Below are 19,462 nucleotides of genomic sequence, written 5' to 3'. Positions count from 1 at the left end.
GGTCCTGGGATTGAGCCTCACGGCAGGCTCCGTGCTGGGCGAGTCTGCTTTGGATTCTCTCTCTCTGCCCCCGCCCATGCCCCATGCATGCACACTCTCTCTAGAATAAATCTTTTTCTTTTAAGATTTTATTTATTCACGATTTTTTAAATTTATTTTTATTTATTCACGAGAGACAGAGGCTGAGACACGGGCAGAGGGAGAAGCAGGCTCCATGCAGGGAGCCCGATGTGGGACTCGATCCTGGGACCCCAGGATCATGGCCTGAGCCAAAGGCAGACGCTCAACCACTGAGCCACCAAGGGATCCCTAATCTTTTTTAAAAAAAGTCTCCATAGAAAGTCTATGTGCTGCTCCCCAGGTAACACCACCACCACCACCACAGAGAAAGGAGATGCGAGCACACAAAGTGTATTCAACAAAGTGTGTATTAAACCATTTTTTGAAAACTGGTTAAAATTAAGGCACTCTGAGCTTCACGGTTTCCTTGAGGTTATAATATATCAGCTGCTCTTAGGGCTATTTCAGAAAAAAGCGTGGGGACCGAGACAGCCCTCCAGGTCCCTGGCGTGGGCTCAGTACCCCAGAAGGGATCAGATACACAGTGTGGAGGTCGGGAGCTCAGCAACCTACACTCAAGGCAGGAGTGACCTTACACGGCAGGACTGTATGGATACAAAGGCCGCTAAAGCCTGTTACAAAGTTTCTCAGGAATAAATGGTAGAAAGACAACCGCGCGGCTGGCGTCCGAGAGCAGGAAGGCTTCATGTACTTTAAACTGCTATCAAATGCCCGAGAAGTCAGAAAGATAACGGGAGCCTGTGGAGGTCGGGTTCTAGCTCGTGGGACCGCAGGGCAGCACGCCCGGCGCCTGCGTGGGGACTTCACCGGACGCTTCAGGCAGCGGGCGAAAGCAGAATACGTCGTGTTCTCCTGTGCCTGTCGACCCACGTTCCCAAAGCTAAACATCTTCCTAATCCATGCAGGGCAGCAGCCGGGCCTATCCTCAGGTCTGAGGAAGGCTGTTCATGGTCACGTCCCGGTCTGCGGATGTGTCCGACACCAAGCGCTTGGTCCTAGATCTTGATGGGAGAAACGGAACCGCCCCAGACAGCACCACAGGCTGTGCCTGGAGGCCCCGGCCACCCCCGGGAGCTGCGTCTGCTGGAGCTCTCACAACACCCCTACGGGGCACAGTCCCAGGACCATCATCAGCGTGTGTGCGCAGCCCGTGGGAGTCCCTCCTGCCAGCCTGGACACCCTGGCTCCCCCGTGGACAGAGCCCTGCAGAGGGGCCCGCGGCGTGTGGTCCCACCCCCTTAGGGGACAACCCATGGTCCCTAGGTGACTAGAGCACAGGCAGCCTGACGTGCACCTCTGCACACAGCACCAGACACCTGCCACCAACGGGGCAGAAGGTGAGCACGGCCCGCGGCCACCCCACGGCACCAACAGCTGCCGCCCGGGGGAGGCGGCCTTAAAGCGTCACATGGTACCCAGTGTGCACCGCGAAACAAGCTTGAGGTTCTGGCACAGATACAAATTAAAATCTACAAACTGTCCAATATGTGGTCTGAATTTTGACAGTGGAGTTTTTGGTGAAGTATTTTAGGTGGAGGAATGAAATCTAAGACTTATTTAAGACGAAACAGAACATAGGCCCGAGGCCTCGGTGCTGCTCCAAGTGGCTGGGGTCGGGGAGCGCACCCCGAGTCAGGGGCAGAGGCGCCGAGGGACAGGTGCGCCCCGCACCGAGCAGCCGGCCGCCGGGACGGAAGGCAGGGCAGGCGGCCCCGTCCGCAGGGGGCTTACCCACCAGGAGGAGTGAACTGTGCCTTTCCTCCTGAGACTAACAACAGAACCCACACCAACCCCCGCCCCCCGACAGGCTCCGTGTCTCGAGTGACTAAGTGCAGAGAGAGAGAAGGGCAGAAGCTCGCAGGTGTGCGGGCGGCCGCGCTGTGCCCCGGCGGGGACGGGAGGGTCGGCCAGGGCTCCACTGACCCGCAACACGTCCCGCGCCGGCGTGCTCAGTTGTTCTCAAACCTGGCATATGGGTTTTCTTCTTTAAACAAACCTGCAACGAGAGAGTCCTGGTCATAAGCGCGCTCAGACGACGACAAAGATGATGCACGAACGCGGGACAGCTAAGTTCTCCGTGAAGAGAAACGGCTGTCCTGAGCAGGTTCGAGCACCACGCGTCACCGTTTTCAAAGTCACGTCACGTCACGAATCCTTATACTGTTGACTCGGAACGAGGTGACCGTCGATCTCACCGTCCAGGGTTCAGGTACAACTAACACGATGGACGTGGTCGTGAAATCCTCGCTGCTAAACACCCAAAGATGAGTCGTCTCTGCAGAAACACACACTCCCTCCCCTCTCTAGAAACCTGGACCACACCCCAAGCCCTCCTGCAGCCACTGCAACAGATCTACTTGCCGCAGCGTCTGGGGGAGCGGGGTGCTGCTCTGCCTGAGGGGAGGAAGCCCGCGGTGATGCTGGTAAAGGGCGCACAGATGCCAAATGCCAGACACGCAGTCATGTTGGAAAAAGACAAAGCAGAACAGCTCCTAGTCCTAGTTCTAGTCCAAGGGGGAGAAAGTTCTGTGCTTCGGAAATCAAATGCCTGCTGAAACCCAGAGAAGGCTCCACGCGCGCTGGCATCCCGTGTGTTAGCCGGCGTGTTGCCTTTCCAAAGCCCAGTCCACTCTCGGGTCTCTATGTAAACAGGCACCAGTTGGCTTTCTCAGCGCAGTTAGGGCCCAAACGAACCATCATCAGAACGGGAGGAAGACGTGGCCCGGTGCAGTTAGGGACAGCAGCCCTGCCCCGGGAGCCGCAGCCTGACCCCCAGGCCCCGCACACGCCAGCAAGGGGGGACGACTGTCAGGCTACTTGTGCTTGGCAGTAAATGCACTTTGGTGAGTGCGCACGTGCACACGGCTCGTCTTGTATTTACGTTAATGTTGCTCAGGTGCCCACACACTCCTGCCACCCTTTTCAATCATGTGGAAAACCAGGGCGCCCCCACTGAGGGGTGCGGATCCTCGGGGGGCACTGCACCAAGACGGCTGGGCGGGGAATTTCACCCACATGGAGTGTGTCACCACCTGCCCTGGGAATACCACGTGACACCAGGCTGAGCGCTGAGAGCAGCAAGAGGGACAGGCCAGGCTGGCCAGGGGAGCAGCAGCACCGGGGGGGGCAGCACACAAGAGGCGGCTCTCTAGGCTGCCGGACATCACTCCTCGGCACAAGACCTGACCGAGGCGGCCTGCGTGGGTGTGGGCAGCAGCCAGCCAGCAGCCCCGCCAGGGAACTGAGCCTTCGGGACTCACAGTTTTACTGCTCAGGGTCGTAAACACCACTGAACGCAATGTCCCCTCTTCAGAGAACTGCTAAGTGACCACGTTGTTGGAAAGGACTTTGCAATTTTCCTCATCACGTAGCCTTCAGCCCAGATGCCCGGTCCAACCAGCACGCAGCACGCGCTCCTCAGGTCAGAGGTCGGGGAAGCACCGGGCCCTGGGCTGGAGGCACTGCAGTGGTCCTCGGTGAAGGCCCAGTGAGGCCACTTCTCCCAACCCCCACCCCCCCCAGCTCAACACAGACTGAATACTCTGTCACGCACCCCCCATCTCCCCCAACAAAACACAACACAACACGTGGACAGGATGGGGAGCTGTGCGAAGTCCTTCGAAAGGGGCACAGCCCGCACACTCCAGCAGGGACAGGCTGGGGCCGAGGTCCACCCCGTGAGCACGCGGTACTCAGGAGGCCTGGCTGACAGAAAAATACACCAAGGCTTCATCTTTCACGACACTCGCGGCTCAGTTCATTCCAGTCCCCATGGAGGAGAGCCGGAGGAGAGCCGGAGGAGAGCCGGAGCGCGGGGGGGGGGCAGCAGGGCCCAGGGCCTGTGCTCACATCGCGTGGGGCAGCATCACCCTGACCACACGGAGTGGACACCCCCCGACACTTACCGTATTTCTTTCTGATTTCGTCATGTCTTGACTTCATCTCTGCTCTCCTAAAAAACAAAGAGATCTCATTTAGCGTCTGAATGTGACGTGCGTGATGTTGAGAGACGCACCCTTGGCTTCCTTCAGCAGAGAGGCTGGGGACAGGCGCGGCCACTCGGCCGGCAGGGGACGGCCAGCTCTTCTGCAGCCGCTGCGGCGTCCTCCTACCTATTCAAATGTCCAGTATTGTGATTTCTTAAAATATTTTTCATATGAAGAAAACAGCAATCAACGAGAATCTCACACCAGGTTCTGAGGAAGGTCAGTGCACGTTAGGTTTTATTTGGGGGCAATGGCTCTGCAGGGACCTCTCTGAACCACAGCCCACCCCCCTCAGGCACGCCCAGTGACCCTCCGCTGCACCTGCCACCAAGGCCTGGCCTGTGGCGACAGACGTGCTCCCCAAAGTGCTCCGTAAGGAGGAGGGGACAGTGTCTCGGCGTGCTGGCCAAGGAGGGCCGCCCCAGGCAGCAACGAACCCCTGCATGGCGCTCACTCCTGCCCCCAAGCTCGGCACAGGACGGTCCGCCCAAAGCTGGAGACAGCTCGTGCCCCAGTCACTGCCCCTGGCTCGGTGGCCGGATGCCCACGGACCCCCCCACCCCCAGGAATGGGACCTCACCGCTCCTCCTGCCGGATCCTGCGCTCCTCGCGCTCCCGCGCCATCTTCTCCTCACTTTTATCGGGCTTCCGGCTCTTCTTCCTCCGGCAGCAGCAGCAGCAGCAGCACACGGCCACGGCCAGGAGCACGGCTCCCCCCACCACCGACAGGGTGATGATCAGCGCCTCGAAGTTCACTGCAAGTGCACCGGGCGTCGGGGAGTCAGGACGGGGAGCGGGGACCCCAAAGCAGCACCCCCTGGGGGCAGAGAGCAGCCCCAGAACCACAGAACCAGCCCCCCAGGTCTGCTCTCAGCATGTGTGTGTGTCTGTGTGTGTGTGAGAGACAGAGACGGTGAGACAGAGACACTTGGAATTTTTCAACCAACCACCAGGGCCCCAGCGCCAGGGCAGCTGTCCTCACCTCCTGCCGCTGAGAGGAGGCTGCAGGCCTGAGGACAGGAAGGAGAATCCCCGGTGGGACACGTACACTGACCAAACACATCCTTAGACTCTCTGTGGGACCCCCGGAAACAGAGGCACGGCCTGGTGTGGCGCTTCCGATCCTCAAGCCAGGCCCACAGCCCTACACCGCTGGCCCCCAAACACGGTCTGAGCCTCGCGTGTCCGCTAACACGTGCGGTCTGTTCCCACAAATACAGGGCGGTACAAAGTGCACCGCCTCGTCCTGCGGACTCTCTTACTAACGCTTCCCTTTCTCGGGCCTGCTTGGCTGCAGGAGCACGGCACCCAGCACACGCGGGCACACGAACACGGGCCGTTCCGATGCCCTGTCGCCAGTGGGCCCTCCATCCACGGCAATTTCCAGGGAATCAAAAGTCACATGCAGATTTTTGAGTGTGTGGGGAGTCAGCACCCCTGACCCTATACTGTCCCAGGGTCACCTGCATTTCCTCCCCGCCCCGGGGACCACTGCTGACCCCAGCAGGCAGACGGCGACTGCGCAGACGCAATGCAGCTGGCCAGGCTGCGAAGGATTTTAAGATTTTCTGTCAAAACCCAACTCCTAGGGCAGCCCCAGTGGTGCATCGGTTTAGCGCCGCCTGCAGCCCGGGGTGTGATCCTGGAGACCCTGGATCAAGTTCCACGTCAGGCTCCCTGCATGGAGCCTGCTTCTCCCTCTGCCTGTGTCTCTGCCCGCCCCCCTCTCTCTCTCGTGTCTCTATGAATAAATAAATAAAATCTTTAAAAAAAAAAAAAAAACCCACCTCCTAGGACAAATCAAGTAGTTGAAACAAGTTTTACGATTCTCTCCAACCGCCCTGAAGGATTTATAAGCCCAACTGTGGATATTTTCCTATTTAACATGAACCAGAGCCAACCAAACAGCTCTGATACTGCGTTTGCCAACGTGTCTGTTCATCCCGTTAAGACAACCACCGCGGAGGCTTCGACAGCGAGATCTGCCCCGGGCAGCGGGATCGGAGTCTGCTCCGTCTCCCGGGTCTCCGCGTTGTGGCTGGGGTGGGCCTCCCGGCTGGGGACGGAGACAGCACTGCTGAGGGGGACACTCCACACGGGCCAGCCACGAGCCTCACACGCTCAAGTGTATTCGCCTACTCCGCCAATCAGATACGGCTACGTCTGGTGAAACGACTTCCTAGCTGTCATCACGCGCTCTTTCCTCCTTCCACCTATTCTGGAAGAGCCCGCACAGCAAGCAGTAATGGCCATAACACAATCAGAGAAAACCTTCCTTCACGAGCAGATACAGCACGTTTTGACTACAGAACTTTATTTTTATTTAAAAGATTTTATTTACTCATGAGAGAGAGAGAGAGGCAGAGACCCAGGCAGAGGGAGAAGCAGGCTCCGTGCAGGGAGCCCGATGTGGGACTCGATCCCAGGACCCCGGGGTCACGCCCTGAGCCAAAGGCAGCCGCTCAACCACTGAGCCCCCCAGGTGACCCTGACTACAGAACTTTAAAACAATCACTTCCTTTCCTTCCCTTCCCCTTTCTTTTCCTTTCCCTTTCTTTTCCCTTCCCTTTCCTTTCCCCTTCCCTTCCCCTTTCCACTTCCCCTTTCCCTTCCCTTTCTTTCTTTCTAAAAGATTTTATCTATTTACTCACGAGAGACACAGAGACACAGGTAGAAGGAGAAGCAGGCTCCCTGCAAAGAGCCCAATATGGGACTCAATCCCGAATCCCAGGATCACACCCTAAGCCAAAGGCAGATACCTGACCGCTGACACCCAGGTGTCCCTATTTTGAGAGAGAGAGGCAGAAACACAGGCCGAGGGAGAAGCAGGCTCCATGCAGGGAGCCCGACGTGGGACTTGATTCCGGGTCTCCAGGATCAGGCCCTGGGCCAAAGGCGGCGCTAAACCGCTGAGCCACCGGGCTGCCCTATTTTTTTTTTTTAATATTTTATTTATGGGGTGCTGAGGTGGCTCAGTGGTCAGGCATCTGCCTTTGGTTCAGGTCATGGTCTCAGGGTCCAGGGATCCAGTCCCACATTGGGTTCCCCACAGGGAGCCTGCTTCTGCTTCTGTGTCTCTCGTGAATAATTAAATAAACCTTAAAAAACAAGAAAAAGACTTTACTTATTTGACAAAGAAAGCAAGCACACAAGAAGAGAGATCAGCAGAGAGAAAGGGAGAAGCAGGCTCCCTGCAGGGAGCCTGATGTGGGACTTAAACCCAGGACCCCAGGGTTACGACCTGAACCGAAGGCAGACACTCAACCAACTGAGCCACCCGGGCACCCAATAGTCAATTTTAAAAACCAATCACATCAGCAAGACAGCTGGCTTGGAAATAGGCTCCCCCCCCCTCGCCCCCCCACAAAACAGCTCTCTGACTAGCAGCTAAAACAAGCTATGAAGTACAGAAATCCCAATCACCACGGGAAGTCGCTGCGGGCCGCCCTCCCCGCGAGCCTCCCATGGAAGAGCTATGTCAGGGTGACCTGAGTGGGGCAGGGACACCTGCCTATGCACGATAGGGCGACCTCCTGAAGACCTCAAGTTTCTCCAAATGAGCATGATTGCAGATCATTATAGTGAAAACCCCAAAACAGTTTTGCCCAAAACTGGGTAAGAAGATTCTGAAGTTCTGTGAGATCAAAGAGCACCCTGCGCGCATGAGGTCTGGGATTAGAGTCACGTGCCGCCCTGACGTCTGGGGGGCTCCCACGGAGAAGGTCCCCGGCTCGACACACCCGCCCAGCCCTCCGGGTGCACACCCGCAGCCCCGCAGCTCAGGACACCACCCGCGCCTTCTCCGGGAAGCGGGGGCAGCATGCCTCCCACCGCCCCACCGCCCCACTGCCCCCGGCCCCCAGGCTGCGGGTCTCACTGGCCCACGTCAGGTGTTCAGCCAGCCTCATGGCCCAAAGGCAGGGACTTCATTTCACAGGAAAATTATCAAAAATGCCCCCACTTGAAGGGTGTTTAGCATTATCAGCCAGAGAAATGCCAATTCAAACCACAATGAGATACCACTTCACACACTCGAACTAAAATGAAGACGACTGATTGTCCCAAGTGTTGGCAGGGACGTGGGGCAAGGGGAGCACCACCACCCCCTGGCCCGCTGGGAGGAGCGTAACTGGCACAGCCGCTCTGTGCAGGGACTCAGGGCCCGTGCTCCTCAGTGCACGACCACGGGAGGGAGTGTGGGCAGCGGTGCACACGGGCACAGCTGTGGCAGCACCGGCACGCCCGGGCGTCCACCAGCAGCACAGCACAACACAACAGCTGCAGGGCACTGAGCAAGGCACTAAGCGGCTGCGACAAGGGCCACGGGAGTCTCAGCCACACGACCAAAGGACTCGGAGAGACCAGCGCGTGACTCCCCCACAGGGAAGGGCTGGCAGCACTCACCGTGGGGAGCAGAGGTCAGTCCAGGGACTGCCCACAGGGTCCTCCGCGGTCAGCCTGCAAGTCTGAGGGAAGATGACCTGCCTGCCCGTGGAAGGCTTCACTCAACTCCCTGAGCTGTGTACGTACACGTGTGTGTCTCTGCTAAACACTACCGTCCGCACGGAGAGGAAGAATTAACGTGTACGCTTATCAGAAGCTGAAGCTCAGGATGCCCCAGGCTCCCCGGTCAGGGCGCTCTCTGTGGGGTCTCACAAGGGTTAACCCCCCAGAGAGCCTGCCCGCGACACCAACCACACGCAGAGGGGGACACATGACGAGAGGCGGGCCCAACCACGCTGAGCGGCAGTCCCAGCGCACAGATGCCGCCCACACCATGTGCCAACCCGCCTGGCAAACAGTCCCCGAACGAATCCCCCCGCCCCGTGCCCTCCGCCGCCATCGTGGGCCGTGGAAACCCAGGGCAGGGCCGAGGTGGACGGGCTTGCACACGGGCCTCCGGCCCCCCGGGGACCTCCAGCTGCCCCCCCAGAAAGCACGTGCTCTCACTGGCTTCCTGACTTCCTGCAGCGAACATGCGTTCTGACAGCTTGTGTCCACCGAGCACAAGCAGATTTTCCAAGACAGCATTGCTTTTGCAAGAACTCCATGAAAACGAAGACTCACCCCAGCAAACGCCCCAGCGGGCGGAGCTCAGCTTACAGAGGGAGCTGGGTGGCAGGATCCTGCTCACCGGGTAGTCCAAGCATGCCTTATTTGTGTGGCACCAAAGACACTGAAAGAGATAAAAGTTTGACAAACGTCAGAAATGCAATGTATGCCCCCAAGAATCAGACTGTCCAGGACACGCACCCCCAACACACCTCTGCTCCCCCAGGTGACTGGCAGGCATCAGCCCTCAGCCCCCATCAGCTCTACCTGGCCTGGCCCACCAGGGCCAAGGTTCCTCCAACCCTCCTGTACCAGGCACCCTGCCCGGCCTCTTGGCCTTCATGCAGGTCCCGAGAGCTGCCAGGTGGCTCCCTGCCCGGAGTCTCTGCACAGCTACTCCTCCTGCCCGGAACATTCTGGTCTCAGCTCCCCCACGAGGCCCACCCTGAGCCGCCTCCCCACCCGCACCCTGCCTCCCTGGCCCCCTCCCCTCAGAAGCACCCAGACTCGCTCAGCTGGGGTGCCCCTCCCCATTCGTCTGCAGGAGGGCAGGCACTTGTGTGCTTCACCGAAGGATCCTTGGCAGGGGGGCCGGAGCTGGGCCCACGGGGGGAGCGCAGGAAGTACCGGTCAGCGGACTTCTGCAACCCTGGATAACACTGCGGCCTCTCCAACCGCGCGGGCTCTGCCGTCGTACACACCCCGCACCGGGGTGCGCCTGGGTGGGTGAAGCGTCCGCTGTAGGTTCAGGTCAAGATCCCGGGGCCTTGGGACCTGCCAGCGTCCAGTGCTCCGCTCTAGGGAGTCTGCGTCCCCTCCCTCTGCCCCTCCCTCCTGCTTGTGTTCCCACACTCTCTCTCTCAAGTGAATAAATAAAATCTTTAAGGAAAAACAAAGCGCATCTAAGGCTCAGAGGCAGCCGCCCAGAAGCTCAGAGCTGGAGTGCACCTCACAGATGCTGTCTGGGGTCCCTAAAAACAGGAGGGGCAATGCAGGCGCAGAGACAGCACCACCCCAGTGCTTGGCCGACGCCGGGCGGCCCAGGCCGGAGCCACACTCCGCAACCCGAGGCGAGCTGTATCTAGACCTCACGGGCCAGCTGGTCGGGCCTTTGCTCGGCACTTTGAATCTTGAACGTCGCCATCCTGCAGGCTCGCCCAGGGCGCCCATATGCAAGACGCTCTGAGCACGCAGGGAACATGGTAACCCTCTTGTTCCTGGCCGTCTAAGAGCATCCTGCGCAGCAGCGGCTTGGTCCTGGCTGAACCATTTTCAGTAAATCCTCCATTTTCAAGTAATGCAAGTCTCAAATGTCTGTTTCCCATTTTTATAACCATTTTACCAAAGGCCACAGGAGCTCCCTGGGAGGCCAAGTTCTCTGCTGTGGTGGTATCACAGGGTTCTGTTTGCTCTTTAGATTAACAAAGTGACACACAAGTGGTGAGCGACTTAGGTGGCACCTAAGGGGGACCAGCGTGCCCTCCGCCTCCCTTCTGGCCCCCTGGCCCTGGCCTGTCCTTCCAGAAACCGGCATGCACCCAAGGATCCATGTGGGCAGGTCTGCGACAGCCCTGGCTTGGGGGGGGGGCTGTGTCTTGGACTCCACAGGTCAGGTGGAAGGCCCGTCTGCTGGGAGCCCCCTGTGATGGGGGCCCTCCCTCGGTCCTGCGCCGCACAATCTCCTCCAACAGAGGGAAGGGTTGGACTGGATGCTGCAAAAGCGCCCCCGCAGGGAAGCGGGTCGGGGGGAAGGCGGTGAGGCAAACACTGGGCTGCTCTCCGGCCAGGCCAGGATGACTCCCTGTAGCCACACCCTGCCCCCTGGCAGCTGAGCCAAGAAAACACCCCTCGAGGGGCCGAGGCCACTGAACAAGCCTAGCGTCATCAACAGCGAGGGCTGAGGCTGCGGTAACTACCTCCCTCGGTTTATAACCAGCCAAGGCGGGGGTCCCCTGAGCCCCACGACCCCACAGGCCTCAAACTATGACACCGCCCTGCAGCCAGCAAATTCTTTTGAAAATGTGACCATCTTAGAGCAGAAATTGTCTGATGAGGTCTCTCCTGGCCCGTCCCAGAGTGAAACTCACCGCTGGGGAAGGGAAACAGGGCAATGCGCTAAGATACCCTCGTAAAACCCGACTGGAGGGAGGGGAGACAGCTTTGCCCCCGGCCCCCAGGCGAAGGCCGCCCATCTCTCCCAGCCTCCCCGCCCCCACATGGCCCTCGGGGCTCTAACGCTGAGCACACAGTGCTGCGCTGAAACGAGCCAGAGAACCAAAGGCCTGGGGCTCCTGAGTCCCACTGCTCAGGAAGCTGGTGCCGGCCAGGAGGGCAGAAGGATCCTAACAAAGTGGTACGGTTGCCCCAAGACCCTAGTGGGCTCTACACGGTGGGTGTCTTTCACCAGTGTTCCTGCTTGCCCTGATGGTCAGCTGCACACGTGCCTGCGTGTCAGAAGCCAGTCGGCCCACCTGGAGGTGATCGCCACGCACACCATGCTCCAGAGCAGGGACAACCCATGAGCGTCCTGGCTCCAAGTGTCCCCTGTAACTCTGGGGAGCTAGTCTAGACCAGGTCCTGTGTGATCTGATGGCTGCGTGTGTCTCCTCGCCCTCACCCTTCCCTGTTCCCAGGCGGAGAGCCAAGGGGGAGGCATCTACCCCAAGCCTGGAGAACTCGGGACACGCAGTCTGAAGACTTTGGTTCAAGGTTCATGGACAGCCCTTACTCCTCTTGGCAGCAGATGAGGCCTCTGCGCACTCAGGACACCCCCTGCCACGTCCCCGGGGCCCATCGGCAAAACAAAGTACAGCCCCTGTCCCCACCAGGGCTCTGCATTCCAATGACACCACCATGAAGAGCCCTGGTCAAGAGCTAACAGTTGCACACCAGACGCTCAATGAGCCCCCAGCCCAGCGCTCCTCCTGTCCCCCTCGCCCTCCACAACCCCTCACCCGACCCCAAGCCCACCAGCCTCGGTGAGGCTTCCCACGCGGCTCACACACGCTCCCAGCCAGGGGGCCTAGCGCATGTTTCGTGACCCTCGATACCAGTTTCACAGGAAGTAAAGAAAGCATGTCGGTGATGCACAGGCGGGATGTGCAGTTTTCCTGAGACGGTATAATACGCCCAAGAAACACTAAAATGATATTCCGTACGCGTCACACAAAACACCTCCACGGACCCCCAGACGCAGAGCCCTTCGCACACGAGACCCCGGGGCTGAGGAAGGGGGTGTGCTACTTACAGAGACGTTTCTCAGGCACTCCTCGCAGGTTCTGTTTGTGTTCTGAGAGCAAGCTGTGGGGAAGAACACACACACCAGTGAGAGTCAGGCAATGTGCACGTGCACTCGGGGGCAGGGGGCCCGGGCGCCACTCCCAGCCTCGGAGACCCACAGCCAGCACCCAGTGTTCAAGGGACACCAGCAAGAGCTACTGAGCCTTGCTGCCAGCAGGGCCCCAGGGAGGACAGACAGGCACCCTGCAAAGGTGTAAAGGTCCGTGCGTGAAAACAGGCCCTGGCACACGGAGGGAGGACCTTCAGCGAAGAGGAGACGAGCACCTGGCCGTGTCCCATGGACCCCACCCGGCCTAGGCCCACTGGCTCGTCAGCACACATAGCAGTGCCAGGCCCAAGAGACAAAGGTCAGGCCTCAGCCCCACCGGCCCCCTCACCCCGACGTGCGGGGAAGGCTCCCTGAATCAGCTGATGCCAACCCCACGGGGCACCCCGCGGCTCTGGCCCCTCCTCACAGCACAAGGAGCTCAAACTCCACACAGCTAAGAGCTCTGGAACTCAAGTTAGTCAGAAGTAAAGAACTAGTGTATGACTACAGCATTCCCATCCCCTATCAAGCTGCTAGTACCACACCCCACTGCTAAAACACACACACTGAAAAGAGCTCAGTGTGCAAGCTCGTGAGTCACCAGGAATTGCAACCTCACGTCATCATGAGATGCCGCTGTACTCCCACCAGGATGACTAAAGCTAAAAAGGCTGACACCACCAAGTGCTGGCGAAGAGGGAGCAGTGAGGGCCTCCCACAAAGCGTTGGTGGGAGAGCAGGACAGTTCCAATGGCGAAAAGATCTGGCGTTTGCTCATAAAACCAACCCCTGCTCCCCCGTGAGTCAGCAACCCCACTCGACTGTGTTACTCAAGATAAGCAGAACGTACGCCTCCAGGGAGGCTTGTGTACAAATGTTTACAGCAACTTTTTTTTTTAAAGATTTTATGTATTTGAGAGCGCGCGAGAGAGAGCACACAAGTGAGCAGCGTGGGGGGAGGCAGAGGGAGAAGCAGGCTTCCTGCAGAACGGGGGAGCTCGATCCCAGCACCCCGGGGCCACGACCTAAGCTGAAGAGAGACACTTCACCCACGGAGCCGAGGCACCACCAGCAACTTTATAATAACAGCAAACAACTGGAAAGAACCCAGATGCCCAGGCACAGGAGGATGGGCAAACCAGTGGAGCTGCACAGCGGAACGGTACTCAGCCAGCAGACGTACCCCGTACGCACGAAACGTGGATTATCTTAGAAACGTCACACAGGCCCACAGATATCTGACACGAAAGGCCATCCTGTCGGCTCCCTGGACAGGCGGCTCTGGAGCAGGGCATCCCCTACATCGGGAAAAGGCCAGGCACCCGAACCTTCTAGAGACAGGTGCATCCAGGAGCCTGACGGGGGCCAGGGCGCACAGGCCTAACTCACCACCAGCACACTTAAGACTCCTGCACTTCATCGCACTCAAAACTTCCTGCGCGAGAGAAAGGAGGACGAACGTTAACCTCTGGCCCACGACACGTGCCGGGAGGTCCCAGGCAGCGGACCTCACAGAGCTCAGCGGGGGGAAAGGGGAAGATCCCTAGCGCCGCGGAGGGACCGCAAAACTCCGTGCAGTGTGAACCTCCCGAGTGCGTGGGCCTACTACTCAGTTCGGCCTCCCCCCCCCCCACCGTGTGAGGGCAGGGGCGCCTCACCCCCAGATGCGAGGGCGCCCACGGTGGCCGCCGAGCAGGACCAGCACGGTGACCCACAGCACATCTGCCTCTCCACAGCCCTGCCTGACTCAGGGTGAGCCGGGCCCGCTGGCCCCAGCTTGCTCCCCAGCACCCCAACAGCACTCCTCCCAGAGCCTCTGGCAGGTGCTGCTCCCTCAAGGACTCCTCCTGCAGCAACAGCCCTACCTTAGCTCCGGGAAGGTAAACAAAGTGGATGACCCACCACCACCCTGATTTCTGCCGGTACCTCACCAGCCCAGGTCCTGGCATCCACCAAAGGGCCCAGAGGACGACACCCGGAGCACAGGGACCTTAGTGTGCGGACACCATCCCCGCGGAGAGGAGCCAGGGCTCAGGGAGGAACACCTGATCGCAGACCTGGGACAGAGGAAGGACAGGACCGGCCTGGGACAGACTGCTGCGCCATGGTGGCACAGATGTAGGGGGTCAATGACTGAAGGATCCAGAAGCCAGCTTGAAGGGGCAGGGGTCCTCCTTGCCCAACAGGGACAACGACAAATCAAGGTGGCTGACCACAATGCCCGCTAATGTCTCGAACGGTCCAGGATTTCCCATGGACAGGGAAGGCCGACTGGCCAAGGCGAAGCAGCGGGTTGAAAACCTGCCATTTGCAGTCATCTTGGTAAATCTGGACGCTGAGGCCACAGTGTGTACCCGTGAGGTGACAGGCCCTTGCGGCCTCCAGGCGCCCCGCGGTTGAATTACTTTTGAAGACAAGATGGTACCTTAGAAGTGACCGAAGTATCGCCACGATAAGGACAGGACGAGGGAACGGAATGACAGCAAGTGCCCCCTGGGGGTGCAGGGCGAAGGACCCAGCCACAGGGGATTGAATCCTGGCCAAACGGGAGTCCAAGTAGAGGCCAGCAGACAGGACCATCGGAGGCCCTTCTACAACGCCGTCCTCAGAGCCGAGGAGGCGAGGGGAGCTTGGGAGACCTCCTGGCCAGATGCCCCGCGTGTCCAGGAGGGGGAAGGGACAGGACGGCCCTGGGGCAACTGGTGGACCGTGTCTGTAAGCCCCGGGCCCCATCACGGAGTTCAGGGATCGTGGCGACGCCGGCTGTCCTGGGGAGGGCCGCCCGGCTGCGGGGGAAGGGCCGGCCAGCTCCCCGGGCTGGTTAAAAGGGCAGCGAGCACACGGGGCGCCGCAAAGCAAACCCGGAAACGCTGAGAACACAAAGGCGTTTGGAAGTTATAGTGTTTATTCCTTCAACTTTTCTGCAGCTTTGACGTTTTTCTAAACAAAGAGGCAGGAAGCCACTGTGAAAATCTGTACGACTGCTGACACACCCACTCTTAACTCCTTCTGGAAAGATTCTACAAGAAAAGTCCTACTTCTCATCAATCTTGGCTGAGCAGCCACAGGGGGCAGGGGAGGCTAGAGGAACTCTGTCATGGGGACTTTTCATGTTTGACAGTTGGCTTTGTGTGAACTCAGCTCCCGGACACACGATCCGACCCCACCCCGTGGCCTCTGGACCAGCGAGCAGGGGTCGGTGGCGATCACCCTGCTCCTCCCCGCCCTGGCCGGGCAGCGGGCAGAGGGCTCTGTGTCCAGCGCTCCAGGACGCGGGCGCCGGGGAGAGGCAGCTCACTATCCCCCTCGGGTCACCTGACCGTCCTGCACGGCTGGCAGGGCAAACACGTTCACCGCGTGCTAGGGCTTCAGAGGCCCACCTCTCTGGTCACGGGACGTGGAAAACCAGGCGCCGACAGCCAGCGAGAAGCAGGCGCTGCCCTCATTTCCTAAGTCGAGCGCTAAGACCCAACGCCCCGGCTCTGCGAGACCTGGGCCTGAAGATCCTCCACCCAGAGTCCACTCCCCAACAATCAGAAAACGTCACACATCGTTCACTTTACAAATTAAACAAAAAGACCAAAGCAAGAAAACGGAAGTTCACTGGGTTGAGATACACTGGCCCACGGCCCCACATCGCACCGGAGCTGCAGGGGAGCCTGTTAAGTACAGAGGACACACACCCTCGTCGCGAAGAGATGTTTCATAAAAATAAAAAAAAACGGGGATCCCTGGGTGGCGCAGCGGTTTGGCGCCTGCCTTTGGCCCAGGGCAGGATCCTGGAGACCCGGGATTGAATCCCACGTCAGGCTCCTGGTGCATGGAGCCTGCTTCTCCCTCTGCCTGTGTCTCTGCCTCTCTCTCTCTGTGTGTGTGTGTGTGACTATCATAAATAAAAATTTAAAAATAAATAAAAAATAAAAAATAAAAAAATAAAAAAAATTTAAAAAACGAGTGAGGACATTCCCACACGTGCGTCACACCACAGGCCAGGGGCCGGGGCTGGCAGACCAAGCCCCTCCTTGGACACTGCATCTGCTCCACTGGGTGACAGACGCACAGGAAGCACCCACATCACAAGCTCCCACGAGAAATAAGGGTAAAGAGTTCACGCAGACAAAAAGCCCCACGTGTCTTCCTAGCTCAGTAGGAACAAGAGAGCTTGAGGGTGGCACGGCTCTTCCCCAACCGAGGACGGCTTACATCCCAAGAAACCCACTGTAAGTGGAAGACGTTCTAGCAAAAATACACCTGGCCTATCTTCGACGTGCTGAGCACACGCAGGGGGCGGCGGCGGGCGGGCGAAGCCCTCAGGCAGGACCTACCCCGTGAGAGTCGAGCAGCTCATGTGATGACCGAATGCCCGCCGTGACCAACGGGACGGCCGTGACCAATGGGACAACCGTGACTGCACAGCGCTGGCCTGGCAAAGACCCACATCCAAAGTGGCAAGCGCTGCTCCTACTGTGTGCACATCACTTCTGTGCCACCACGACGTTAGAACGTCCAAGGTCGGACCCGTGTAGGCAGGGGCCGTCCGTGCATACAAATAACAGGTATGTGTATGGCTTGGCTGTAACACCCTTACAACCGGGTTAGAAAGCCCTGGTCTCAGCAGCAGATGGGCAGGACAGGAATGGCAAGCCCCCTCCAAATCCAGCACCCGTCCTAAGGAGCAGTGAGGGTGGGTTCCCCCCCCGCCCACCTGCAGAGGCCACAACGGAGCTCTTCTGCATCCCCCGGGCCGCTGGTGCTCGGGGTCATCTCCCCTCCACCCTGACGGACACTTGCAGGTGTTTCAGGAGCTCGGCGTTCGCCCCGGTGGACAGAGTCGGGAAGACTGTCCTCACCATGCGAGCGGGCATCACCCGATCCACAGGGGCCCCAAGAGAACAAAAAAGGCAGAGGAGCAGAGAACTGACTCTGCTGAGGCCAGGACACTGTCTTCTCCTGCCTTGGGCACTAGTGCACCTGGTTCCTGCAGCTCCACCTGCAGCCCCCACCATCACGCACGCCAGCCCTTCGTGATCCGTCTCTACAGCCACAGACACCCTGCTGGTGGTTTCTCTGAAGAACCCTAATGCCCTGGCCAGGCTGTGAACGGCAGTCTTGCTCCTCCAGCACAAGCAGCAAATGCCTCACGGCAGCCTGGGCTCTGTGGAAGGGGGGCCTCGGGGCTCTCACAGTCCCCCTGACCCCGAGGAAGGGCAACAGGGGACCGGCTGGCAAGCACCCACCCAGCACACCACTCCCCCATGAAAAGGTGCTGCTGACAGGGGAAACAAGAGCACCCCGCCACCCACCGAGGACCTGGGGTGTATCCCAACCAGACAGGTGATCCCTAGGAGCCGAGGCCGGTGATGGGCAGCTGCCCCCTGAGCTAATGGCGAGCGAACGCCATGCGGCTGAAGGTGCTGTGGCATACGGAGCCGCAACTCTGGTCTAAGCCCCTACGGAGGACACGAAGTCACCAGGCCACCCCCGGTCACCTGACGGAGCGAAGGCAGTATAACAGGCAGAGCGGTCACACAGGTCACTGCCAGCGCCCCTGACACGCGCACTGCAGTCACGCACACACGCCCGCTAGCCACGGAGAGAGACTTCCTGCAGCCTGCCCACCTACTCGGGTAAACGATCCCCATCCACGCTCACGCTTATGGCTCAGTCTAGACCAAAAGTCCCCTACGCAGTACCATCCCGCTGCTGCACGTAAAAATGTCCAGGTAGCTGCCTGGGCAAGGTCACGCGTACGTGTGAAGTGGACTGGCACGACAGTCCCCTGAGCAAACACTCTAAGTCACAGAAAAAAGGTGCTCTGCTGTGCTCAACGGAGCGACAAGGCCTAGGCTGCCGGGAGGAGAGGAAAACCCTGGCCCGAGGGGGTCCTACTCATAGAGCCCTGGGCGGAGGTCAGGAGGCCTGCCTGTGGCGCTACCACCACCACCCACAACCGGGGATCTCGCCGGGCTCCAGACACGCCGGCCAGCACGACAGTCCTGCAACTGCCCAGCTTCTCTGATTCCCCCCAGGCCCAGAGGCTGAGGACCCCCGGTCCCCCTCCACTGGCCCACGGGAGGCCGCGCTCCAGCAGCATCCGTCTCCGGAACTTTCTGAAACGTCAGTCTGGGCGCAGGTCACCCACCTCCCGTGTGGGCACTGTCTTGGCCAGGCTGACCTCCGGGCCCAGGACCGGGCAGCACCGGGCGGGGTGAGAACAGGCGGGAGGAACCGGGCGCACAGGCCTGGGGCGCGCTCAGGGCAGCCGCGGAATCCACCTCCTCCAGAGCGCAGGCCCCACGGCGCCAGCTCTCCTGCCTCCACCAGGCTGGCCCTGACCGCGGTCCGCTCCTGCAGTGCACGGGCGCCCGCTACCCGCCGGCTCTGGGGCTCCAGCAGGCAGCGAGCTCCGCTTCCAGCTCGGAACCGAGCACCGCGGGCTCCCCAGAGAGGCTCCGGGAGGCTACGCCGAGGGCCCAGCCGGGACCACCCCGAGGCCCGCACACCGCCGCCTCCACCGAGCCCAGGGCCCGGCTGCCCCCTCCCAAGGGACCCTCGGGCGGCCCCCGCCGGCCGCAGCCCCAGCCGGGGCGGGGGCGTGGGCGTGGGCGGCGGCCCCCGGGCGCAGGGGCGGCCCCGCCTCCTCCCCGGCTCCCACCAGGGCCCAGAGCCGCCGCCCCGCCCGGGCCCCCGCGACCCCTTCACCGCCCCGCCCGGACCCCATCGCGCCCCGCCCGGGCCCCCGCGACCCCTCCCGGCCCGACCCCGCGCCCCGCCCCTCCCCCCGCCGTCTCTAACCGCCCCGGGGCCCTCACCCGCGCCGGGCGGCTCCGGAGTCGCGGCCGCCGTCAGAAGCAGCAGGAACAAGGCGACGGCGCCGCGGGGCAGCTCCCAGCGCGGCCCCAGCCCGCGGACGCCGCCGAACGCCATGGAGGCCGAGCCCTCGGGGCGGACGTCAGCCGGACGCGGTCCCCTCCGCCGAGCTCGGCGGCCTCCCCGCCCCCGGAAGGGCCGCGCG

General features: G+C 60.3%; 1 protein-coding gene across 1 annotated transcript; it reads right to left on the bottom strand.

The window, feature by feature from the left end:
• Positions 1-410: 410 nt before the first annotated feature.
• Positions 411-19,462, bottom strand: LOC121479399 (PTTG1 interacting protein). Its single transcript, XM_041734935.1, has 6 exons — positions 19,260-19,462; positions 12,367-12,419; positions 9,135-9,243; positions 4,648-4,822; positions 3,987-4,033; positions 411-2,077 (listed from the first exon to the last, which is right to left on the bottom strand). The coding sequence occupies exons 1-6, from the start codon at positions 19,372-19,374 to the stop codon at positions 2,031-2,033; spliced, it is 546 nt and encodes a 181-aa protein (XP_041590869.1). The 5' UTR covers positions 19,375-19,462; the 3' UTR covers positions 411-2,030.

Source organism: Vulpes lagopus, chromosome 20 (genome assembly GCF_018345385.1).
Source record: "Vulpes lagopus strain Blue_001 chromosome 20, ASM1834538v1, whole genome shotgun sequence".
Classification (NCBI taxonomy): Eukaryota; Metazoa; Chordata; class Mammalia; order Carnivora; family Canidae; genus Vulpes; species Vulpes lagopus.
The sequence above is the reverse complement of the archived record's forward strand: the minus strand, read 5'-3'. Positions and strand labels throughout refer to the sequence as shown.